Source organism: Coloeus monedula, assembly GCF_965178545.1.
Source record: "Coloeus monedula genome assembly, chromosome: 7".
NCBI classification, from domain to species: domain Eukaryota; kingdom Metazoa; phylum Chordata; class Aves; order Passeriformes; family Corvidae; genus Coloeus; species Coloeus monedula.
The window spans coordinates 11,089,667-11,115,108 of record NC_138787.1 but is presented as its reverse complement, the minus strand read 5'-3'; the positions used below and the strand labels follow the sequence as shown (position 1 = coordinate 11,115,108).

The 25,442-nt window shown below is 39.7% G+C and overlaps 1 protein-coding gene across 4 annotated transcripts; it reads left to right on the top strand.

Moving 5' to 3' along the window:
- The first annotated feature begins 542 nt into the window (after nucleotides 1-542).
- SF3B1 (splicing factor 3b subunit 1) lies at nucleotides 543-24,192 on the top strand. 4 transcript variants are annotated; one of them, XM_082284992.1, is made up of 25 exons: nucleotides 543-623; nucleotides 6,393-6,559; nucleotides 8,511-8,612; nucleotides 9,298-9,412; nucleotides 11,245-11,324; nucleotides 12,502-12,669; nucleotides 12,822-13,056; nucleotides 13,822-14,034; nucleotides 14,432-14,553; nucleotides 15,184-15,381; nucleotides 15,473-15,574; nucleotides 16,866-17,045; nucleotides 17,451-17,537; nucleotides 17,665-17,935; nucleotides 18,211-18,356; nucleotides 18,444-18,590; nucleotides 18,761-18,886; nucleotides 19,271-19,492; nucleotides 19,738-19,920; nucleotides 20,013-20,124; nucleotides 20,211-20,331; nucleotides 20,633-20,764; nucleotides 21,644-21,916; nucleotides 22,394-22,610; nucleotides 23,570-24,192. In XM_082284992.1, the coding sequence occupies exons 1-25, from the start codon at nucleotides 596-598 to the stop codon at nucleotides 23,726-23,728; spliced, it is 3,906 nt and encodes a 1,301-aa protein (XP_082141118.1). In that variant the 5' UTR covers nucleotides 543-595; the 3' UTR covers nucleotides 23,729-24,192. The 4 variants fall into 4 exon arrangements, 3 of the variants coding, with proteins under 3 accessions (XP_082141118.1, XP_082141120.1, XP_082141119.1); XM_082284994.1 differs by lacking the exons at nucleotides 543-623; nucleotides 6,393-6,559; nucleotides 8,511-8,612 and adding an exon at nucleotides 10,876-10,931 and having other exon boundaries at nucleotides 9,331-9,412; XM_082284993.1 differs by lacking the exons at nucleotides 543-623; nucleotides 6,393-6,559; nucleotides 8,511-8,612; nucleotides 9,298-9,412 and adding an exon at nucleotides 9,470-10,931.
- Nucleotides 24,193-25,442: the final 1,250 nt, after the last annotated feature.

The following is a 25,442-nucleotide window of genomic DNA, read 5'->3' as shown; positions in this document are numbered from 1 at the left end:
AATTCCTTCTTCCACCTGCCAGCGGTTTTGGCCAGTTTGGTGTCATCCGCCAATTTTGTAAACACATCTGCCCTTCCCTCTTTCGCGCCCTTACTAAAATATTGAACAGACTTGACCTGCCTGAAGGGCTTTAATCCGGTTAAGCCCCCATTTTGTGGCAAAAAGCATGTATGTACTTTATTCTGGTAGCTAGCAGTCCGCCTGTTGGCACTGGGCCAGTTACCCTGACCAGATGAAACACAGGTCAAGCACTTTGGGAAACAGAGCAGGGCACCCAAATGCCAGTGCGGCCAGCCCCCGGGAAGAGCCCACTGTCTGTGGGGAGGAAGTTTTCAGCAATCAGTGCCATCTTTGGCGCTTCCCTGCCCACCGCCCTCACCGGAAGTGCCCTCACGGCGGGCCGGGCTCAGCGCGCGCCCGCGCCGCTCCCGCACGGCCATTGGCTGGGCGTGCCGTCCATCAGGCGGTGGGCGGGGCCTGGCCCCCGGCCCGCGGGACGGTGGCCGCGCCTGCGCGCTGCTGGCTCTGGCGGCCCCGTGTGGCGGAAGCGGCGGGGCGCGCCAGTTCCGCCTCGGCGTCGTTGGCGCTGCACAAAATGGCGAAGATCGCCAAGACCCACGAAGGTAAAAATACCACGGAAGGCCGCGTGTCTGCTCCCGCTGGGGCCGCACTCGGCTATTTCCCGCTGCTTGTGTTTCTCCCCGGCTCCCGGCAGCGTCAGGCGCGGCTCGTCGGGCGGGGGCCGGGCGGGCCGGGCCTGTGTGTAATGGCGGCTGCGCTCGTCAGCGCCGTGTCCGGGTCGGGCGGGGGACGGGCATGAGGGGGAGCTCTCGCTGTGCTGGTGTGGGACGGAGCGACGGCCAGGCCCGTGCGGGGGAGCGCGGTCTCTGAGCTCCCCGCCCCCGGCCTCCTTCCGCCCAGCGGGCCTCGGCCGGTGCTCGGTGGAAACGCCGCGGTGCGGATGCGAGTTTCGCATCAGAAGTGGCGGCATCGCACGCTTATTTCCCTGCCCGAGCCCTTCGGCCTCGTTAACGGGGGGGCGGAGAGGGCGGGAAGACGGGTGCTGCCCGCTGGAAGCCGGCGCGGCCGAGCTGATACTGAGCCGCCGCGGTGCTTGCTGAGAAAAGTGCCCCGAAGGAGGGGAAAGAGCGTGAGGTCTGGAGCATTTGAGCTGCCATTTTACACAACTTCCTGCCGGCCGAGTGTCTACGTAGCAAAGCGGCTTTCTGAGCGATTTACCGAGTGAGGGCTTTCTCAGGCGGGGTGTTCTCGAAGGTGCCGTGTGCCTGTGTGCACTGCTGCTTCCAGCTCTTCTCAGTGTGAATCAAAGCTGTCTTTGTGGGCATTGACTGCGGCTTGCCCTGCGCTTAAGTATCTTCAGGCAACGGAGAATAATTTGTAGAATTACACTGCTTCTGTATTTTTGCTTTGGGGTTTTTCACTTGTGTTTCTGTGTACGATAGGTGATCTGCTGTGTTTTGTCTTAATTTATATCCGTAATTCACTAATTGAAAACTACCTCTGGATGGTGGTTGTGCACTGTGAGGTAGGCAGGGCACCCAGGTATTCATTGTCTTTTAGGATTTTTTTTTTTTTTTTCAGTTTTGCACTGAAAAAGCTTTTCAGATGGAGAGCCATCATCTCCCGTGGAAGTGGGGTTAATGTAGTCTTTAACATTGCAGACCTAATCTGACCTTAGGGAAGAAGAAAAGCTTAAACTGTTTTCCTTACTTTTTTTTTAAACTTAGTTTGAAGGGGTTTTCTTTTAAGAATTCTAGGGTATTTTTATATTATTACAGAAGTTGTCCTGTGCTTTGTTTGTATGCTGTGACATGCATAAGGGTTGTGTGAGATACTACCCAAGTGAGTATTACCCATCACAGTGCTCTGCCTTTTCTACTATCTAAAGAGATTTTTGTACTAAAATAGTAGAATTGTCGAGGTTTGGTTTGTTGTTTTTTTTTTTTTCCCCCAAGCTGAAATTGCTTATTTATTGCAGGAAATGGTGATGCACTGACTTCAGTGAAAACACTGACATGCTTCCAGTTGGATGTGTTTTGATTAGTGTTGTATCAGAACAGGTTTTAAGGGGGAGGGTAGTTAAGTAAAAATGTGTATGACAGGGCATGATCATGTAAGGGTCTTTCCCAGCATGGAGGCATTAGCTAAGCAGCTTGATTATTTTGCTTCCGAGTTCTATCCTATCTTTTTTCAGTTCCTCACTAATCTTTCAAATTGAGTTGTTTGTTACTAAATCATCTTGAAATATTTTTGATATATTTGTACTGTTTGTTAAATACTTACTGATTGATGTGTTCAAGACACAACTTGAAAGAAGCATCAAAACAGTTCGAGGTTGTGTCAGCTACAGGGAACTACAGTTAAATGGGAAGTCTGTTGGAGGTTGAAAAGTAAAGTTTTAAGTGTCAGCTTAGAAAACTTCAATAAGTGCTTCACCTTTCAATGCTGTTGAAGGTCGTTTTTAATTTAAATTTCTTTTTTTGCTCAGAAAAGAACAGAGATCTTCAAACATAATTGACTTAATATGTGTAAAAGTGCTAAAGGAGATAAAAATAAATCCACACAAGGGCAAGCTAAATGTGCAAAAATATGATAAGACATGAAAACACAGAACCTGTTTACTCTGTAAAATACCTCTCCAGCATAGGGGCTTCTTTTTTTAATGTTGAGAGTAGAACTACATGTGTGGTAACAGAGCAGATACTTTGAGAAAGCTCGTCTGTGAGCTGGATGTTCAGAGGCTTCGAATTTACATGTGTTGACTTTAATAATTCAGCATTTATGGTATGTTTCAAATCAACTGCATGTTAAAGTTACTTCTTCTAAAATCCCAAAATATATAAATAATAGAGTAAAATACAGAAAAGGAATTATCAGTAGAATATTATATTCCTCCTCTTCTTTTTCCCTATGTCCCACTCCCTCTCCTGTTTCTCTGTTTGTGAGTGAAGCTTCCGTTATGTCCTGCTTGTCTAAGTCATTGAACAGGTATTTTGCTCTGCACAATGTATCTTTAAGGTTTGTGACTACTCTTTCTTAATTTGCTTTTTATTACAGAGCTTTATTAAATACGGTGTGAGCTTTTTCAAGAAAGTGCCAGTTAACTCAAGGAAGATAAACACATGTTGAATGTTAAAATAGCATTTTCCATCTAAATATGCAGTGCTTTCCAAACTGGCAGCCAGGCTGCCTGTGACGACAGGCGTCCTGGTTCAGGGGGTTTTGTTCATGTCAGATGGGTGTTCTCTCTAGAGTGCTTCATTAAAACTGGCACCTGGAGGCTGTGTGGCATTAGTTGAAAATTAGGGTGGCCATCAGTAGGGTTTGTTGACCCTATGCAGACTTTGTTTTTTGGTATAGATAACCCAGCAGGTTTTGCTGTAGGAAAATGAGAATGCTTCTTACCCTGCCAACAGATGTAATCCCTGTAATTTAAAGGAGCAGGCCGACAATAAATGAGACCTCTACCCTCTTCATTAAGTATAGCTGTTTTAAAAATAAAGTTAGAGGAGAAGGCCTTAGTATGTTAAGTGTTGGTAAGAACTATCAACAGGAAAATATTTTTGTATTAATACTTTTACTGCAGAAATCCCACAACTGTTTTACTTAACTCTCTTGGTGATAGTAAAGGTGGGAGGCCATGCACAAGGAAATCTTTGTGGCCCATCATGCAGGGCAGGGTGCTTGCCTAGTGTGTTATGTGTTCGAGCTGTAGGTCAGGTTGATTCAGTGAACAGGTGATGGAAAGGCAGGATGATCCTGTAGGCAAGATCTGTAGGCTTTGTTTCATGTTGAAGTTGGTTACAACTATGGATGTTCAGTCAGGCCCTTGTGTCCTACTGAAGAGGCAGGGTGTTGTTCCTGTAACTGCTCTTTGGAAATAAAGGAAATGGTGGTGGTGTACTCTAAAAGCACCGACTCAGTGCTGGTAGTGTTGTCCGTGGTAGAGATGGAAGCTTCAGGTGTTCCCTTCCACTCCAGTACTGCAGTGCACCAGGCTGGAAAAGGAATCAGGAGCTTCGTCTGCTCTCTGGAGGAAACAGAAATAACAAAAAAAATATGTGGAGAAGATACTTGAGTTGCACTGGCTCCATAGCCATGCCATAGGATGATTCCACAAAAGTGGAATATCTTAAGAGGAGGGCACTGTAAGCGCCTCTGAAGGCAATCAGAGACCTCTGTGGGCAAGAGAAAGATCCCTAATTTGGCAGTAATTTCTTCCTACTGCTTCTCCCAGAACTAACACATTGGAGAACAATGTGTCCCAAGTTCAGGACTTACAGCAATCCCCTGAGCTGTGCAGAATTTTAGAGGGAACAGGATGTACCCACAGGCAGGATTCAGGAGGTGCTCATGGTCAGCAGTATAAGGCTTTTGTGAGGTTTCAGCTTCTCATGAGCTTAAGGCATCACAAGTTTCTGTAACACAGAGGTGACTGTCCAGGTTACTCTGCTCTAGAAAGCTGCAGAAGTTTGATGGAAGCCCTGAAGTGGCTGGAGCAAGATTGTCCTTATCAGCATTTAGGGTATATCTTCTGTGTGTGGGACTCTCGATGAGTTCAGAAATACATTTCTGCTGGTTTTCCTTGCTAAAGCAGTGCAGGAATTGCTGCCAGTGAATACGGTGCTTCACATGAAGTCAGTGTTTCTTTCTGACTAAGTGAACACTTAGTCCTGCTGTTCTCACTCGTAGCTATGTGGCAGAGATTTGTCAGGTAAAACTGTGTTGAATTGCCTCCCTAGAAAACGCCTTTGTACCAGAGGCATAATTTGGCTTACAGTGGGTTTGTGGTTGGTTGTTGTTGTTTGTTGGGTTTCTTTTTTTTGGTTAGTGGCAGTCTGTGATAAGAAAAGGACCCAGCTGTGACGTTAAGGTTGAAGCTTGCAGTGTTGACAGTTGAAACTTTTAAACTAAGCCATTCTGATCCAATAATTTGCATTAGTAATAATCTTAGCTTTATAAAAAAAGTATTCTTATTTTTTGTCAGGTTTCCTAGCAGGTGTTGCATAACACTGTATAGTGTCTTTTGCAAGATGACTTGGTGGGAAAAACGTGTCAAATCTATTCATCCTGAAAAGAGAAGTGAGCAACAGTAGTAAACAACTATTGAATAGCCAGGATTCAAGATTATTTGTGAACAGCATTTCCTGTAGCTTCTTTGTAAATTGACAAATTTCCTTTAAGTTAATGTAGCAGGCAGTACCACTTCAAGTGGGAGAGGGTGAATCACAGAATTACTGATGATGAAAGGGTCTTTTGAGACTTTGTAATCCAGTTCTTCCTCTCAAGCATGATCCTTTGTATTCCTTGCAGCCATGGAATGCAACTCTTGGGTGTCTTCTTGGCCATTAAAGTAATTGTTTGATCTAGTGAAATTTACATTGTATGGATAATTGTCTTTCCATATCTATTAGCTCAAAATTTGCACGAAAACAGAAATAATTTTTACAGTTAGCTGTGCCTCAGTATACCTACAGTTACATTTGCTGAAGGTAGTTGGATTACTGCAATTTATTTTCTTGTTGCATTACAACGGATGGGAGGAAGGCATGGTTTAATTTTGTTCCTTGTTTTTTGGACTAAGAAGTTAATGTTCTTTCTGAAAGTACCAAATTTCATGGTCAAAGATGGCCACCAGAGTTGATTAGAGTCAGATCCTGACACACTACAAGAATGACAAAGCTCCCATTTGTCTTGTTTGAAGGGTGTTTGTTATCCAGAAGAATAGTAAAGTCTTCAAAGATGGTGGTGCAGGCAGGAATAATGATGGGTAAATAACATTTGAGCTGCCAAAGTGAAAAGAAACTGGTCCTAAGTTTTGGGAGTTTTCATTAACTTGTTACTCAGTGGCATATTAGGGTTGGGTCTTTTATTTACTTATTGAAAGATAGTACAGCTTTACAATTTCTGTTTTATTAAATCTGTTTTGAGAACTTGTGCAGTAGTTCTTTGGAAGAGAGTTGTTTAAATTAGCAAAATTGGTGATACCATTGTGAAAGGCTTTTTTTAATGAGAGGATTACATTTGTTGTGAAAAGGTTTTGTTAGTGTGGTGTTGAGAAATATTGCTGTGGTGTAAATTACCTTCTCTGTTACCTCTGTCGGAAGATGAGATATGGTAACACTGAGTTAAATAGTTTGCTTTGGGCCATACTATTTATGTAGTCTGTGCTGGATCATTGAGGAAAAGCTGTTTATGAATACCAGCTTATGAATGATGATTTTATAGTTTTGTGTGTCATATATGTTTATTACTTTAGTGATAATCTTAGGTTGGGAATAAAAACTTGGTTTGCTGTACATAGTAACATGAGTATTACATCTTGTATGTATGTGTAACAAGACTTCTTTGTGTGTGTGGCTTTACCCTAGATATCGAAGCACAAATTCGAGAAATTCAAGGAAAAAAGCCTGCTCTTGATGAAGCACAAGGAGTAGGCCTTGATTCCACAGGATATTATGATCAAGAAATTTATGGTGGCAGCGACAGCAGATTTGCTGGATATGTCACTTCTATTGCAGCAACTGAATTGGAAGATGTAAGTGATTTTACGTGTTTTGTTTGTTTATGGCATGCAATGTAAGTATTTCAGAATTGATTTTGAGAAATTTTTAGTTGCAGTTGCTTGAAGTAAAAACAGTTGTTATTAAAGCCATGTTGGACCAAATATGTCTTACCTGGGAAGCTTATAATCATAAAATGGTTTGAGTTGGAGGGGCCATAAAGATTATCTTGTTCCAACCCCCCTGCCTTGGGCAGGGACACCTTTCACTAGACCAGGTTGCTCAGAGTGACATCCAGCCTGGCCCAGAATGCTTCCAGGGATGGGGCATCCACAGCTTGTCTGAGCAACCTGTGCCAGTGCCTCACCACCCTCACAGAAAATAATTATTTTCCTAATATCCACTCTAGACCTACTCTCTTTCAGTTAGGAGCCATTCCCCCATGTGCTGTGACCACATGCTGGTGGAAAAACTCCCCCTCCAGCTGTCTTGTAGGCTCCTTTCAGCTACTGCAAGACCTCAATTAGGTCACCCCAAAGCCCTCTCTTCTCCAGGCTGAACAAACCCAACTCTCAGCCTTTCCTCAAAGGAGAGATTCTCCATCTCTCTGATCATCTTGGTGGCCTCCTCTGGATGCGCTCCACCAGGTCCCTGTCCTTCCTGTGCTGGGGCCCCCAGAGCTGGATGCAGTGTGCCAGGTGGGATTGCAGAGCAGACGGGCAGAATCCCCTGCCTTGCCCTGCTGCCCATGGGGTTTTGGATGCAGCCCAGGACACGTTTGGTTTTCTGGGCTGTGAGTGCCCATTGCTGGGTCATGTCCAGCCTCTCCTGCACCAGCTCCCCGAACTCCTTCTTGGCAGGACTGCGGTTCCAAGTCTGGCTTTGTACTTTATGAGTTGTGCTTTGAGAGCCTTGTAGGCCCCAAGCAGGAGGCAAAAAGTTGTGGCCTGGTACTCAGCGTTAGCCTTGACTGGAATAATTAACTTTGTTCTGTTATTGCTGCCAGGATTACAAATGATGGTAAAAAAATCTAATAAAACTTCAGCCAACAAACTGTTTTAAGATTTCTGGTTCAAATTTCAGAGCTATTTTTACGAATTGGCTTTCTCATGATACTGTGTTCTCCTTATGTATCCTGCTTGTAAGATATGTTAATTTCTATTGTTAAGCATTTGATCATATTTTCAGTTGCAGGAGCAGTCAGAGTCTGCAGTTCAAATCATAAATTCATAGGCTATAGTTTAAATAATAAATACATAAATATATCTTACACCGAGAGAATTTCATTTCTAAGAATGAGGAAGATTGTTTAGTACTAATTAATACATGGAGTGTTTTTTTAGTGATGTACTTGTGTCATCTATAGACTTCTAAGGATGCCTTAATTAAAAATTTCCATCACTCTGTGGCTCACTGAAAAAATTTTATACTTCTATGAGCAGTTTTTCTTTTGGGTTGCTGTAAATAATTGAATAGAAACTGACTTTAATATGAAGAAGTAACAAAAGCAAGTGCTTGTATTGCTGTTGTGAGTAAGTACAGCTAAAATAACATGAATTCTATCTCTCAATTTTTCACTGTTTCTGAAGCTTTTTTATAGGGCTATTAAGTCTTGTTCCATATATGTATATGACTTCTAAGAAAAATAGTTTGAGTATCTCTAACCAGTTCTCACATGGCAACGTGGGAACTGTAATGGTAGGGCTCATATGAAATACAGACTTCTTGTCTAATTAGTGTAGATAGCACACTTGATTAAATGTAGCATATTGAAGACTACTTGAGCCTGCTTAGTGATATGAGCAGGTTTATCTGAGTCAGCAGTTTGGGAATAATAAGACCTATATGAGAAAGCTTGTGAAAACTTGGAATTAACTACTGTACTTGTCCATTTTCATCTTTTCTGTGACCACAGCATGTACATTTGATGTTAGTTTATCTAAATACAATATCAGCATCACAAATTCACCATGTCTTTACTGACAGGATGATGATGACTACCCTTCCACAAGTTTGCTCGGCCAGAAGAAGCCAGGGTACCATGCTCCAGTGGCATTGCTTAATGACATACCACAGTCTACTGAACAGGTACATCTTAATTGAAGGCACTGTAAAATACTGTTGTAGGCATGGGGGAAAAGAAGTGTTAATCAATAACAGGTCTTGTTTTCTGGAAATATGAGATGTATGTTAATTAAATTTTGCTTTAATTAAATTAAGCTTGTTACTGCTTTAGTTTGGAATTCCACAGGGTGCTAAAGATTGGCACTTGTGCATGTTAAAGCCAACATGAATGTAGAAACTAAACTATTGAATTCTTTTTTTACTGAAGTCAGATACTTCATTAAATTAAAGTAACTGGGAAACTTCATGTCCTTTATACTTCTGGTTTTTAAGGAAAATGTAATCACTTAAGTTTTATGCGCCTGGAGTATTTTTCTGTAAAATTTAAAAGCACAAGAGGTAGAGCTAAGTCACCCTGCAAAAAGAATGGGAAAGGTCAACAGCATGAAATGCTTTGGTAACAAGTGAATAAATTCTTAAAATAGCAAATTTTTGCAGAAGTAATTTCATAAGTTCTGTGTTAAAGAAAAATGAAAGTTCTTGTTACAGAAGTAAAATTTAAGTTAGTATAGTGTTTTGATGTTCCTGCATAGTTGAGGCAGAATATAATTTAGGTCTTTTTTAATAATACTGAAAATGAATACTGTATCAGACACTTTTTGTATTGGTCTTCATAAATATGTGACTAACGGGCTTTCTTGGTTTTTAGTATGATCCTTTTGCAGAACACCGTCCTCAAAAGATTGCAGATCGGGAAGATGAGTACAAAAAGCACAGGCGGATGATGATAATTTCCCCTGAGCGTCTTGATCCTTTTGCAGATGGTAATTTATCTTGGCTTTTCTATACCCTTTATGAAATTTTTGTCTTTAATTGTCTTTAGCCCTTTGATTTCTGTTGGCATGCTTATAAACTTAGTTTTGTTTTAAACATCCCCTTTTCATAGAGATTTGGTTGAAAATTTAGATGCCATATTCTTCATCTTTATAATACGAGTTTTCTTTCCAGGTAGAAGGACAAGAAAATTGTCAATGAGCCATTGCCATAGAAACACAAAGGGTTAAAGGTTTCTATTTTCATTTCGTTTTGGGTTGTGCGTTATACTTTGAACAACTTGTGTATTGAGTGCTCAGATTCATTCAGTACCTTGATAGTTTTCATTCCAAGTTATAGATTTACAGGGTTACTGCTTTTGAAATGCTAGTAGAGCACCTAATTCTTACCATCCTATGTAAATTTTAGGTGGTATAGCTAAAAGAAACAAAAGCATATATAAGACTTTGATACTATTAATAGTTCAAGTCTGTTCTGATAATTTTAGAATGAAAGTCAGGAGAAGGGGTGTTAGTGGGTCTGACAGAAATTTTCTTCAGGTGAGTGAGTTTCACATGTGGCAATAAGGTGCCTGTTGGCTTAAAATTAGTAGCTATTTTGCAGGTTTTACAAATGAGAATTTCAGCCTGCATGAATTAATAGGGATATTAATTATTTTACTTGCTTAATTGTAATTGATATAAACATGTATTGTCAGAATTCACAGGCCCATACTAACTGTCCTTAATTTCTTTCCTACAGCAGTACTGCTATATGCCAGTCCTGTCTGCATTCTTAAGGGTGCAGTTCAACACATCCTGTGTAGATTATGGTGAAAAAGTATTCCAAAGGAAAGTCCTATCAAAGCTAGTGTCAGAAAGACACAGCCAATTGGGCAGTGATCTTCAGCATAGAAATGTTTAAGAAGTTTATTTTTTTCCCTGAAGTATAATAGCTATACCACTCGTATAGCAAATCTGCACATTTTTCTTAAAGAAAAGTGTTTTTCTTGACAAGTCTCATTTCTATAAAGTTGGGCTTCTTTTAAAGTATTTAAAAATTTAATTAATGCAAGATACAGAGCATAAAACAACATATGGTGTACAAAACCCATTGCCTGTGAGTATTGTTGTGGTGGTGTATGTACTGTATTGCATTCAGCTCCCAATCACAAGTGTACCTTGAGAAGAAAAGAGGGGGAAAGTGTCATCAAACAGTATTTTGGGGTTTTTTATTTTGTTTTATTTTTAATGAAGCCCTGTTACAATATGACACTAGAAGGTCTGTGAGACATGTCCAGATTTGTCAAACTTATAAATGGGTCTTTATGATAAAACAATTTAAACATTACTTAGGTATGCAATAGTTATTTATAGTCAGATAACAAGTAGGATTTAACAGCTTACACAAGGTAATGTTTTGATTATAAATATCTTTCCAAAGTGTTACTAATGGTAAAGAGATAATTTTCTAGGCTTCTATTCTGCTGCTTGAAGTCAGAACTGCTGATGGAGACAAAGGCACGAAAGTGTACGTATTCCGGATTAGCAACCCAGGAACCCATCACTTCTGAAGACTCTTAACTGTGTTGTCATTTTATCATTTTTATCGGCTTTAAAATATTTGTTTGAAACTGCAGTAGTTATGTTTGTGTTCAAACAGGTTAAATTGATCAGCAAACTGAATAAACGTAAGATACATGTAATTTTAAAAATTTTCGATCAAAAAGTAAAATTAAATGATCATGGAATAATATAATACTAGAGCAGGACAGTAGAAGTCCATAGTTTCTGCTTATCCTGTACTCATTGTGCTCCATTCCTGTTGCTGTTCTCTTCTGCAGGAGGGAAGACTCCAGACCCTAAAATGAATGCCAGAACATACATGGATGTTATGCGTGAACAGCATTTAACAAAAGAAGAGGTGCGTGGAGGGAAGGGTTTTCCACTTGGACTGAGTTTCATGTTACAGCCTTTGAAAGCATGTTAGGAAAGTGGGAACATAAATTCTGTAGACTTTGTCTTGACTTAAAAGCCCATTTCTTTGGAAAATCATGTTTTTCATATGTTGAAAATCAGTAGAATTTAAAAATGAAAGTTCTAAAAAACATCTGTTCTATGTAATAGCTAAGCAATGCAGGGAAAAATAGTCTCAATATATTTTAATCTGGATTTTTTTTTTGTAGTACTTGGACTTTCTCTTGTTTGTTTTTGTTCTTTCAGAGGACAGACAAAATCTAACAGTGACTGAGAATTACTCAGTGTCAGATGTTTGTTTTTGTGAGCCCTGTGTACAGGGAAGCCAGTGAGGTTTTAAAAGGCTTTTGGTGATGTACCTACAGCAGATGTTGCAGTACTAATATCTGGTATAAGATGGGCATTTGCTTTTAAATATTAGAAAAAGAAAAAAAGGAGAAAAACCAAAAACATGCTTTAAAATTCATTTTAATAGGTAAAAAGATATTGGTAATATAAACAGATTTCTTGTGTAATACCTACAGTACCATCTTGTTAATTGGAGCAAGACCTTGTAGTTCAGTGACTTCTAACATTGATTTGTCTTACCTTAACTGAGGAACTAGTTCATAATTTTGACAGTCTTACTGCTTATGCATCCATTGAGTGCAAAACAGTCTGGGTTAGTGTGCTGTTTTAGCAATATCATCTCAGGATTTTAAATAAGAATCTCAGGGCTTTTTCTGTGTCATGGGATGTACCTCATGTGGACATATTTTCTAAGTCATCCACCTTTAATTTACTGAAGTGGCACTTGTTTGAAGCAGAAGGGTAATGGTCTTAAGGCCTATACTTATAGGTGACAGAAACTGATAGCTTTAAAAATTTTCTGTGTTTGTATTTGCTGCAAGAATGGCTTGTATTGGAAAATCAGTTTAAAAACAGCCCCTCAAACACAGCTGCTCTGTCAATATAGAAGAATTTGAAAAAAGAGTGGCCTTCAAATGAAAGCAGTAGCTGATTGCAGGTTATTTGAACAAAACCTCAAAAAAACCCATAAAAAGATATGATAATCCTGAAAAAAGCTCTTTTAAAAAGTATAATTTGAAGAGTTCTTATGGGGTTTTTTTTGTGCTCTTTAACAGAGGGAAATTAGGCAACAACTAGCTGAAAAAGCTAAAGCTGGAGAGCTTAAAGTCGTCAATGGAGCCGCTTCTCAGCCACCTTCAAAACGCAAACGGCGTTGGGATCAGACAGCTGATCAGACTCCTGGTGCTACACCTAAAAAATTGTCCAGTTGGGATCAAGCAGAGGTAATGACCTAGTGCTCATCAGCTGTCTATAGAAGACTTTATTAGTGCTAATGCTCTTGAGTGTCAGAAGTTTCTTACTGTACTTGAGAACAACTAGCAGTCTTTTGCTGTAGAGTATGAGATACTGATCCTTTCGGTTTTGTCTTGTATAGACTCCTGGACACACCCCATCTCTGCGATGGGATGAAACTCCAGGCCGTGCAAAGGGCAGCGAAACTCCAGGTGCCACCCCAGGTTCAAAAATCTGGGATCCGACTCCCAGTCATACCCCAGCAGGAGCTGCAACACCCGGCCGGGACACGCCCGGTCACGCAACACCAGGCCATGGAGGCGCCACTTCCAGTGCACGGAAAAATCGGTGGGATGAAACACCCAAAACAGAAAGAGGTATTTCTGGCTAACTGGGAGGTGCTTAATAAGTTTCAAATGGTTGATTGTATTGGGTTTTTTTCACTTTGAGTAAACAGTGAGTTCAGAAGCCAGGCAAGACGTAATTCTATTCTGACATCTAGTGGTTGATGTGGGGAGTTGTTATTGTCTGAGTGTAGCTTTGGGTTCTGCCTGTGCTTAAGTGGCATCTGTGAAACCATCTCGGCTCAAAAATCGAATCAAAGTTTTGTCATATCTAATGACTGCTGCAAGTTGGGATTTTAATGTGCAAAGGACACCGTAAAGGAGCACATGTTGCACTACCTTTCATAATATGTTTGTGTGTGTTGTTTTGGAATGGTTTTGGTTTTTTGTAGAGGTTGTCATTAAAACAAATTTTGGAAGCATTTTCTCATCTGCCTAATTTGAATTTGGCTCTTGTGTCAGAGAATGGTGAAACACTTGTTACCTAGTGCTTTTATCAAGGCAGTACATGGAGTACTTTGTTCAATTCCTAGAATATCTGAGTACTTTTTTTTTTTTTTAGAATCTTACCTTTTTATGCTAAGGTTCAGCAGGAAGATGACACTTTTTCATAAAACAAAGTTTTCTGTTGGATATTTTTAGTGTAATACCTGTGTTTTTTCAATGTTCACCAAAGCAGTCTTTACCTTTTGCATACTGTTTGTTAATTTGATACTGAAAACAGATTTGAATATTGATAATATAGTTGGAGTATATACTGTTCAGCTTTCTGAGAAAATTGGGTTTGTTTTTCCTTAGATACTCCGGGCCATGGCAGTGGATGGGCTGAGACACCTCGTACAGATAGAGGTGGTGACTCCATAGGTGAGACACCAACCCCAGGAGCAAGCAAAAGGAAATCACGCTGGGATGAAACGCCTGCGAGCCAGATGGGTGGCAGCACTCCTGTTCTGACACCTGGCAAAACACCCATCGGTACACCAGCTATGAACATGGCAACTCCTACACCAGGTAAGCTCAGTCCCTTCTCTAAGGCTTCACTTTGTTTTGTTGGGAATGAAGCATTTCTTTTGTGCTGTGTTTTGAAACAGACTTTGGCCCAGCATGCTCTCCTGCGTGTATGAAAGCAGTCAGTGTATGCTCAGTTACTGTTTTTGTGGTAATGTCCACAGCAACTCAGTTTTGGAGGGGAATTGAGACTAAGGTTACATGTCTGTTGCTGTTCAGTGTAGTTGGTAAAAAAATTGGTAAAACGCTCTGTAAAAGTTTGATATGTTATTGGCTATGGAATTCAACTGCTATGGGAACTTTGACTCAGGAGAGTACTTAAAAGTTAAGTAAACAAGTAATCTGCTTCTGTATACAAAGGATTTTTTTAAATGCTTTTTTGTTTTAAATTTGAATATAGGTCACATCATGAGCATGACTCCTGAACAGCTGCAGGCTTGGCGATGGGAGAGGGAAATTGATGAGAGAAACAGACCACTTTCTGATGAGGAGTTGGATGCTATGTTTCCAGAAGGATATAAGGTAATTCATCTGGATTACAATACAGCAGACCATAATGAAGTATTTTTTTTACCAGGGATTATTGATTTTTATTTTTTTCCCCCCAGAAGTAGAAGGTTTCACAGTAAGTATTGATTGTTGATTGTACACACTTGTTTGGCTTGATTACTGATATATTGTAAATCCCTTAGAAAGGGGAGGTCTAAAGGTGATCTCACAGGCAAATCACTATTGTGCTTCTCAGTGTTGGAAATGCCTGTCAAGGCCAGAAATGTACTCTGTATTGACTAATAGAAATATCAACTCCAGACATAGACAAACATGGAAGAGGGTCACAAATCCTGGAACAGCAAGTATACTATGTTGATACAATTATTGAAGTGCTGCTTTAATCCTTGGAGACTTCACAATTTATTCTGCAAGCAGGAGTGAGCTTTCTTGTGAAATGTTGTCAGTACAGGATAAGTGCAAATACAAGCGGTCAGGGTGAGTTTGTATTGCTGTGAACATGGGATCTGTTGTATGCCATAACACACAAATCCCCAAACAAATAAAGTGAAAGCTACAACTTCAAGTAATGTTTAGTATTTAGTGGCTTCCTCGTTTTATATCTGTTGCAATTAAAAATGAATTTTATTCTTCCTTCTTTAGGTTCTCCCACCCCCAGCTGGTTACGTGCCCATCCGTACTCCTGCTCGGAAGCTCACAGCAACTCCAACCCCCCTGGGGGGTATGACAGGATTCCACATGCAGACAGAGGACCGCACTATGAAGAGCGTTAATGACCAGCCATCTGGCAACCTGCCGTTCCTGAAACCAGATGATATCCAGTACTTTGACAAGCTGCTGGTAAAGTAGATTTCACTCATGCTGATTTAACTTCGCTGCTTTCTTTTGATTATGTAGTAATGCGCATTTATTTGTCTGGAATTACTTGTAGGTTGATGTTGATGAATCAACTCTGAGTCCTGAGGAACAGAAGGAGAGAAAAATAATGAAATTACTTCTGAAAATAAAGAATGGCACACCTCCCATGCGAAAGGTAACATCAGTTGTCAGATACGTTTATGTAATCTCGTTTTTCAAAAATTAGTGATTGTTTTCAAGTTTAGCTTCAGTGGTCTGCGGGATTCTCTTGAAGATGATCTCCTAAGGTTTGGTATCAATTATGGGTTAACCCCAGCTGGCAACTAAACCCCACACAGCTGTTTGCTTCTCCCCCTCTCACCCTAGTGGGATGAAGGAGAGAATCAGAAGAATAAAAGTGAGGAAACTTGTGTATTGAGATAAGAATTTAATAATAATAATAGTAAAGGCCAAAAAAGAAAAAAGAAACAAACCTCAAGGAAACAAGTGATGCAGATGGAAAACACTTGTTCACTATCAACCAAGGGATGCCCAGGCAGTCCCTAGCAGTGATCCTTGGCCAGCTTTCCCCCTGGCTTACATGCTGAGCATGGTGCCATATGATGTGGAGCATGCCTTTGAGCAGTTTGGGCCAGCTGTCCTGGCTGGGTCCCCTCCCAATTTCTTGTGCCAATCAGACTTCTCAGTAGTGGGGTGGGTTGAGAGGCAGAAAAGGCCCTGACTCTGTGTAAGCCCTGCTCTGCAGTAACTAAACATTCCTGTGTTATCAGCACTGTTTTTGGCACAAATCCAGAACGCAGCCTGATATTAGTGACTGTAAAGAAAATCAACTATTCCAGCCAAAACAGCACACCCTGTTTAGTGCTTACTTTCTTTCTCTTCTATATCTGTGTGGCTTTTTGTAATTCAGTATAATTTAGTATTGCTGCTCTTTAGACAGTGATGTTCAGTCACTAAATGGTGTAGGGCTTGTGTAATTTTTTTTTTTTTTACAGTTATGAGAAACTGGGCTTATAGCGTGTTTTGCTTACAGGCCTTTGTAATTTCTGGATTTGTTTGTTACACTTGAATTAGCTACTTAGTGTAGCTCTTACTTAAGTTTTGGCTATAAGCATTAGGCAGCATAATAGCAGTCTTTTCTGCAAATGCTCTAAACTGACCAAGCACTAAGCTGCCTGGATGCAAATGCTGTAAAGTTACTTTCCAGATGGAGCCAGTATTAGCTCAGAAGCATGCTCTTCTTAAAAACTGAACACCTGGGCACTAACAACACAGTGTTTGTCATCACACGTTTGTGTTTAAACAGATCAGCATAAAATGGCTTGAAATAATTTTGCACTGGTTGGGGCAAGTACTTGGAAGCCTGTGGATATAGTCAGTTACATTGTAACTTGGTTAGTATCTGTTTTATGATTGTTCAGTGTTGTTTCCTTAGTTTAACTGGCAGGTTTTCTGGTTTTGTTTAGGCTGCGTTGCGGCAAATTACCGATAAAGCTCGGGAGTTCGGAGCAGGGCCGTTGTTCAATCAGATTCTGCCTCTGCTGATGTCACCAACACTCGAAGATCAGGAGCGTCACTTGCTTGTCAAAGTCATCGACAGAATTCTGTACAAATTGGATGACTTGGTCCGACCATACGTACACAAGGTCTGTTGCAGTTTCCTATTTCATCTGATTTGTTCTTTCTGCATTTTTTGTGCACATCAGAAGAGGATGATACAATTTTTTTAAACATAATTGTCTTTCATATTTCTGAAGCCAGACTTTTAAGTTTTTGTAGTGTGATTGGAGCGTAGTCTTTATAGTACTGAGGCATGATGTAAATATGATATATGCATATGTGGGAAGGACCTTAGCTGATCTAGGTAGTGTCTCCAGACCATGTCCTTAAGAGACTAAAAACAATGTAATAGATCTAATTTTTTTCTGATCATCATAAGGCTTTAAGTTTGAATTAATGGAATCATCTCTGTGTCATGGATTCTAGTAGGGCTAGAAATACTATAGAAAGTGTTAATAAAAGGAAATATTAATTTGTTGTATCTTTTTCAGATCCTTGTCGTCATTGAACCGCTGCTGATTGATGAAGACTACTATGCTAGAGTGGAAGGCAGAGAAATTATTTCAAACTTGGCTAAGGTAAAACTCCATCCTTTATTAAAGCACTGAGTTAGCTTACATATAACTGCATGTTTGTGGGCATGGCAGAACAATTAACTGTGCTGTTCTTAAATCCAGTTGGTGTGTTTTGTGTTTTGTGCTGCAGGCTGCTGGTTTGGCAACAATGATCTCCACAATGCGACCTGATATTGATAACATGGATGAATATGTCAGAAATACAACAGCTCGAGCCTTTGCTGTTGTTGCTTCTGCTCTGGGCATTCCTTCTCTGTTGCCCTTCTTGAAAGCTGTCTGTAAAAGCAAAAAGTCCTGGCAGGCCAGGCACACTGGCATCAAGATTGTACAGCAGATTGCTATTCTTATGGGTTGTGCTATCCTGCCTCATCTCCGGAGCTTGGTTGAAATTATTGAACATGGTAAGTTCTGCTTTCCCAGACAAAGTTTTTTTTACCCACTTTTATCTGGAAAATTTTTCATACCTTAGTAAGGCACAGTGACAGTAGGGTCCTGGTTTTGTTGTTGCTATGACACTGAGAAACATTTCAGCTTACTCTGAAAGATGACTAAAGATGAATAGTGGTTCAGTATTCCTGAAAATAAGTTAATCCCTTTTACAGTCCTCCTCTATTTTTGCTATTTTGATCTTAAGACATGAGTACAAGAAGTGGTACTAAACCCTACTGTCTTGCAGGGCTGGTGGATGAGCAGCAGAAAGTTCGCACCATCAGTGCTTTGGCCATTGCTGCTTTGGCTGAGGCAGCCACTCCCTATGGTATCGAGTCCTTTGATTCTGTCCTGAAGCCTTTGTGGAAGGGTATACGTCAACACAGAGGAAAGGTAAATCTAAACCACTTTCTTTAGTGTGAACTGAAACGGATGTGTACCTGCTGTAACTTATTAGAGATATATTTTGCATTTAAATAGGGTTTGGCTGCATTTTTGAAGGCTATTGGTTACCTGATTCCACTCATGGATGCCGAGTATGCAAACTACTACACCAGAGAAGTCATGCTAATTCTTATCAGAGAGTTCCAGTCTCCTGATGAAGAGATGAAAAAAATTGTGTTGAAGGTATGTCAGAATGATAGTTTACCATTGATATTGAATATGTATGTATTTCCTTTTCTTAAAATAAAAAGCAAAAAAAAATATCTAAAACAAAAGCAAAAGAACCCACCCCAAATCACCCACCCCACACCCCTGCACAGAATTAAAATTGTTGGATTTTTATTTCCTGTCAGGTGGTAAAGCAGTGCTGTGGTACGGATGGTGTTGAAGCAAACTACATTAAAACAGAAATCTTGCCACCTTTCTTCAAACATTTCTGGCAGCACAGAATGGCACTGGACAGAAGAAATTACAGACAGGTATATTTGGTGGTTTTTTAGCTGGAAAATTATTTACAGTAGAAGAAAATTAGAATGTTCTTTCAGACTAGGTACTTACTTTTGTCTGTGTCCTGAAACTTGATTTTTGTTTGTACTAGCAATTTAGAAGTTGTGTAGCTAAGATGATTTTCAGGTTCTTAGGAGGTTGTCACGACATTTTACATCTGTGAATGACTCTTCATCAGTTGCAAGGTGGGGTGCTTCACCTCATTTATCTTCTCAAAAACACTGGTGGGTTTCTAAAGGTAAAAACAGGTTTTTTAGAGTGGGCTTAATGTGTTTCTTCAGACTAGGGAAATTGTTTTCAAGGTGCAGAAAGTAGATTTTAACAATGTTTGCTTATTTAACATTTCTGTGTTTCAGTTGGTTGATACAACTGTGGAGCTGGCAAATAAAGTTGGAGCAGCAGAAATTATTTCTAGAATTGTGGATGATCTGAAAGATGAGGCTGAGCAGTACAGAAAAATGGTCATGGAAACAATTGAGAAGATCATGGGAAATCTGGGGGCAGCTGACATTGATCATAAACTGGAAGAACAGCTCATTGATGGTATTTTGTACGCCTTCCAGGAACAGACAACAGAGGTATGGCCAAGGCTGTTGGAATATTTGGTTCACTGTAATTGTAAGCTATCTCACTGTTAGTTATATGGAAACGTATGCTTCTGAGTTAGATTTTTAGAATCCCTTTTTGGATGTCAGTGCTCTAATCAGTGAAATCCAGAGGCATCTCTGGAATGTTAGCATTTAAAAAGCAATTCTAGATTATGACAAGTTTAGTTAAAATGTAGTGTTGTTGTCTGATTTTCCTTTGTTGTTTTTACCCTCAGGATTCTGTGATGCTGAATGGTTTTGGCACAGTGGTTAATGCTCTAGGCAAAAGAGTTAAACCCTACTTGCCACAGATCTGTGGTACAGTTTTGTGGCGTTTGAACAACAAATCAGCCAAAGTCAGGCAGCAGGCCGCTGACCTGATCTCTCGTACTGCAGTTGTCATGAAGACCTGTCAAGAGGTATGGGCTTCTCTTCCAGATGTGCTCTAGCAGGTCATAGTAATGAGAGGAGAAGGAAAAATTAACTTCTAACTCTTTTTACTTGGTTGTAGGAAAAACTGATGGGACACTTGGGTGTTGTTTTGTATGAGTACCTGGGTGAAGAATATCCTGAAGTACTGGGCAGCATACTTGGAGCGCTTAAGGCTATTGTGAATGTTATAGGTATGTTTTTGTATTGATTACTTGGCTGTTCAAGAGCAAAATAAAAAACCATGATAAAACTAAATGTGCCTCTTTGAATTCAATAGGTATGCACAAGATGACGCCACCAATCAAAGACCTGCTGCCACGGCTGACACCTATTTTGAAGAACAGACATGAGAAAGTACAGGAAAATTGTATTGATCTTGTTGGGCGTATTGCAGACAGGTAAGTTGAGTAATGATAAAATATCTAACCTTCTGTGTGGGCAATTATTGTAGCAAAAGTTCAAGTTGAATCTTTGATACGGCATCAGGGTATTTAGTGTTGTATCTCTTGATATTTCTGTATCTCTTGATATTTCTGAAGTTGTGCATAAAGCTTGAGATACTTAGACTGTTGAATTACCTAATAAAGGAAATGCTTAAGCAGTTACCTCTGATAGCAAATGAATAGGTGCTGCAGTTTGTGGCTTTATTTAAAGACTTCTTTCGTGAATGAAGAGGTAACTCACTTTATTCTCTTTCAGAGGTGCAGAGTATGTTTCTGCAAGAGAATGGATGAGGATCTGCTTTGAACTGCTTGAGTTATTAAAAGCTCACAAGAAAGCTATCAGAAGAGCCACAGTGAACACTTTTGGTTATATTGCAAAAGCTATTGGGTAAGTTGGTTTAATGCTTATCCACTTCTACACGCAGTTACCAAACATAGTGATGATTGTTAGTTTTCTGGTGGGAAATATTCAAGCTTCTCTACATTTTATATGTGCAGACTTGGTTTTACTCATTTTGAAGAATACAGTCATGTATTCTTCAGTAACGTAGGATGTTGGGCTTCTGAACAAAATTTGTGGACTAATAAGGTTAGAGTCTTACTTGGGGGTGAGAGCTGTTGTCTCATGAATTTTTGGTACTGTGATTTGCATTCAGTAGCTTCTTTGTATTATTTCATAAACTCTCCTTTAAATAATTTTTCTTCTCTCTCTTTTTTTTTTTTTTTTTCCCCTCCCCCCACCAAAATCAGTAGTTTATTGATTTTTAAAGGTTTGTTTCCACTAAGGTCATACTGCAAGTCAGCACATTGTGGAATGAAGCACAGTTACCACCATTATGCATATTCTTTAAGTGACTGATGACTGACTGAATGCAGATAGAGCAAGCAGCCAGGGGCACTGTAACTCTTCTCTGTGGAGGACATAACCTATTTCTGTCAATGCTTATGGTTTTTTACAAGTCTGTAATTGCCTCTGGGATCAGAGTATTAGTGGGGAGGCTCTGCTACCCTCCAGAGTCTGCAAGAGGAACAGAAGGCAGGGAGAAAGCTAAGTCTAGGCAAAGTAAAAAATATTGGCTGTGAAAAGAAATCCTTAAGCTGTTCCATAGTTTAGTGTTTCATTTTTAGTGTTCAGTTTGTTTCCCAGTTCTCTCAACTTTAAATGAGTGCTAAGCCATGTTTCTCTACCACTTGTTTGAAGCTTAACTAATTTTATCCAAGCCCTCACTGAATCTATTGACATGGATGCCCATGTTGTCTCTTCCAGACCTCACGATGTATTGGCCACCCTGCTGAACAACTTGAAAGTACAGGAAAGGCAGAACAGAGTATGTACTACAGTAGCAATTGCTATTGTGGCTGAAACATGCTCACCTTTCACAGTGCTGCCTGCACTCATGAATGAATACAGAGTTCCAGAACTGAATGTCCAGAATGGTGTGTTAAAATCTCTTTCTTTCCTGTTTGAATACATTGGAGAGATGGGAAAAGACTACATTTATGCTGTTACACCATTGCTTGAAGATGCTTTAATGGACAGGTGAGTGCACTTCTTCTGTGGTACAGGTACCCATAGTCATATTTAAGTATATACCTGATCATTAACGATAGCAAATATGCATATTGTCCTTGTTTGCTGAAGGCTTTAAGTGACCAGTGTAATTTGGAGGCTGTTACTTGCAAACAATTTGGATTATGTATGCTCCAATTTTACTAATAATTCTGAAGATTAAAATTGTAAAAGCATCTTCAGTGAGTCAAGACTTCTTCCATTAAAACTGCTTTTGATCATTTCTGTTGTTGGTACTTCTGTGGAATTGGAGTGCAGTAATTTGTCAGAAAACTCACATCTTTTTTCACTTTATTAATTTTTGATACTCTGCCTCTTGCTGTCAGTAAGTATAGCTTAAAAATGTTGTTAGTGCTTTCAAGAAAAGTGTAACTGAAAATAAACAGTATGCTTGTCCAATGTTGCTTCTCAGTCTATTTTATTAATAGCCCATTGTTCTCTTTGCAGGGATCTTGTACACAGACAGACAGCCAGTGCTGTGGTGCAGCATATGTCCCTCGGTGTTTATGGGTTCGGCTGTGAAGATTCCCTTAATCACTTGTTAAATTACGTGTGGCCTAATGTGTTTGAAACCTCTCCTCACGTCATCCAGGCAGTTATGGGGGCTCTGGAGGGCCTCAGAGTCGCTATTGGGCCCTGCAGGATGTTGCAGTATTGTTTACAGGTATGGCCTTGTGTGTGCTGGGGCAGCAGAGACAGCAGTTGTCAGGGAGGACTTCTTTGCAGGAGACAAAAAAATCAACTGAGGATGATTTCCAGCAAAGGAAAAACTGGCTTTTTGTCTCCAAAGTATTATTTAAACATGATATTCTGTGCCAAGGACTTGAATAATGGAAATAGACAGTAAACAGAGGGTTTGGTGTAGGGAGATAGGTGATTACATCACAGAACTTGTGTAGAAAGAGCAGGTAATTAGATTTTCAGTTGACTAAAATAGCCTGGCACTTTGATTTCTAAATTGGAAGCATCTCACAAATTCTGAAGATGTGAACTAATGATTGGGGAATAAATTAGCTGTGGGAGGGGTTATGACAAGTAACCAGTGAGATAAATAAATGAGAGGATAGGATTAATAGTCATGATTTGTCATTAGCCAAGAGAAACAGTGAGATGATTAGAAGAGTGAAGCACTATAAAACAGAGCCTTCATTAGAATTTATACTGCTAGATCAACATTAGGCAGTTCAGGTTTTGTAAATGTGCATGTGGTGCTAAAATCTGAAGGCTCCTTTTCTGTGTAATTGCACGTAACAGTGGCTGTGTTGGCTATGGAATCAAAACTCACCTAACAGGTGGGGAGCAAGGATTAAGGTAATACAGGGCAGTGTAGAGAAGGTGTGCCAGCATTTTAGTAGCAAGTTGCAGGTAGGAAATTTCACACTTCTGCAGTGCGGGGACCTCAGCATGAAGATACTGATGTCAGTAGGAGGGGGAAGGTCTCTTGCAGTGTATATTCTTGCAAGCACTGTTTGTATATACTGTTATTATATAGAACTGTTTTTTCCTGGAGCTTGTATATTCTACCCATTTATTAAATGCTTATTTTCCAATGCTTGATTAAATTCAACAAAAGACATTGGGACTTCAAGCTTTTATTACATTTTGTTCTTTTCTGTTTTCTAGGGTTTGTTTCACCCTGCCAGAAAAGTCAGAGATGTTTATTGGAAGATCTATAATTCAATCTACATTGGATCACAGGATGCTCTGATAGCACATTACCCAAGAATCTATAATGATGAAAAGAACACCTATATTCGTTATGAACTTGATTACATCTTATAATCTTCTTGTTCAGTTGTTTGTGTTTAATGCACAGCTGTTGTTCAGTTAAATGCTTTGGATTTCATGATGTAAAATTTTAAAATTTTGGAGATCAGTGTAGAGCTGGTCAGAGGCAGAGCTAGGTATCCAGTAGCATGATTTTTTAAATATGTCCTTGTTTTTTGATGTTAAACAGTTAAAGCCAGTAGTGACCAACAAAACAGTGATTACAATGTACTGGAGGGATTTTGTTTTGGATCCATCTTTATGAAGATTTAGATTTCATTCCTTGTGTTTAAAGGGGAAGTTTATTTGAGAAATAAACATTTGTGTATAAAAACTAATTTGTGTGTGGTTTTTGGACAGAGGGGCTTGTAAAATGAGTCCCTTTGGATTAAGTATTTGTTCATGTAATAAATAGGTGGTATAAAACATTTTAACCCTTTTTGTCATCCACTAGCTTTTGAATAAATAAGAAAAATGTACCAACTGTAGTTAATGTGTGTATCTTTGTCATGCAATAATGTAGCTGTAGCCTGGCTGATGGTTGTAGTAGTATCAGCTTATTTTCATGGAAAAAATAGTATTTACTTGCTTGTTACTGCTTCATCTGCAGTATCCTGGTGAGCATTGATTAGCTTGTTAAATTTTCAGAAGTTAAGCAGTTTTATTGTAAATGTTATTTGCAGAATCAGTTGTGAAAATTATGTATATTGATCATATTATGTTTAAAAAGCCAAATATTTATAGGCTGTGCTATAATTCTGTTAAAGAGCTAGGAAAGTTAAGTCCCCAGCACCTTAGATGAGGCAGTTTCTAAGAAAATCATTCTGTTTTCTCATTTGCTTTTTGCCTTTTGTGTGTGTACTACAAAGAAAAAGGTCTTGTCTGACAGTAAACCACCTAAAACCCAAGGATGAATCATGCTGGTAGTAGTGTGCATTACCCCATGTTTGTAAGGTAACAGGAGGCAGTAGCTGGCTATTGGACACCTTGTTCTACAAGTCCTTGACTCAAGTGATTCATTTCCATCTTACCAAGTTCAATGCAGTGGTGTTGTCTGACTTCTCTGCTGTTTTACATAAATGTGAGAGTCTTTACCTGTTCAGCATATAAGAAAATTTCACCCTAGCTTTCAGGGCCTAAGTTTTTGTTAGGGGTTTGGGATGGCACAAAAGCAACTTGGGACCCTTTTGTTAATAAAGGTACTAATTTGTTAGGAAAGGAGAGAAGTTGCTTTTTTCAGCACTCAGCTGTATTGTGGAACTTGCTAAGTAAAACCAGCTGCAACTTCTTGAAGTCTATTGCTGAACTGTTTCCTCTGAGAATAAGGTGCATTCTAGTTTATTTCTAGTGGTTTGATGCTGAATAGTGTTGTTTGTATTACAGATAGCCTGCCATCTTCATTGCTTCAGTAGTTCTGCAAGACAGAATCAAGCAAGTGCCAGTAGAGAGGGAGGAGAGCTGAAAAAAAAGCAGGGTTTTGAGAGATGAGCCAAAAGAGAGCTCTGAAACAGGTAGGAATGGATGATGGCTCCTGACTTCTAGGTGAGTCTCAGCAAATTCATTATTCTTAGAAACAAGTAAAATTATAAACATTTTCTCAAGGTGGAGGGGAGCAACTTCAAGTTGTTCTCACTTTTGTATTTTTCAAGCTCATCACTTTTAAATCTCAAAAATACTTTCATAAGTCTTTTTGAGGAAGGTGCAATGTTTCCCTTGTTTCCTGAGAAAG

What these genes read in the sequence shown, in the direction of transcription:
- SF3B1 (XM_082284992.1), top strand. Translation starts at nt 596, where the DNA reads ATGGCGAAGATCGCCAAGACCCACGAAG. An exon ending in GATCGCCAAGACCCACGAAG is followed by an intron (nt 624 to 6,392) that starts GTAAAAATACCA and finishes GCTTTACCCTAG; the next exon opens with ATATCGAAGCACAAATTCGA. An exon ending in TCATGAAGACCTGTCAAGAG is followed by an intron (nt 19,921 to 20,012) that starts GTATGGGCTTCT and finishes ACTTGGTTGTAG; the next exon opens with GAAAAACTGATGGGACACTT.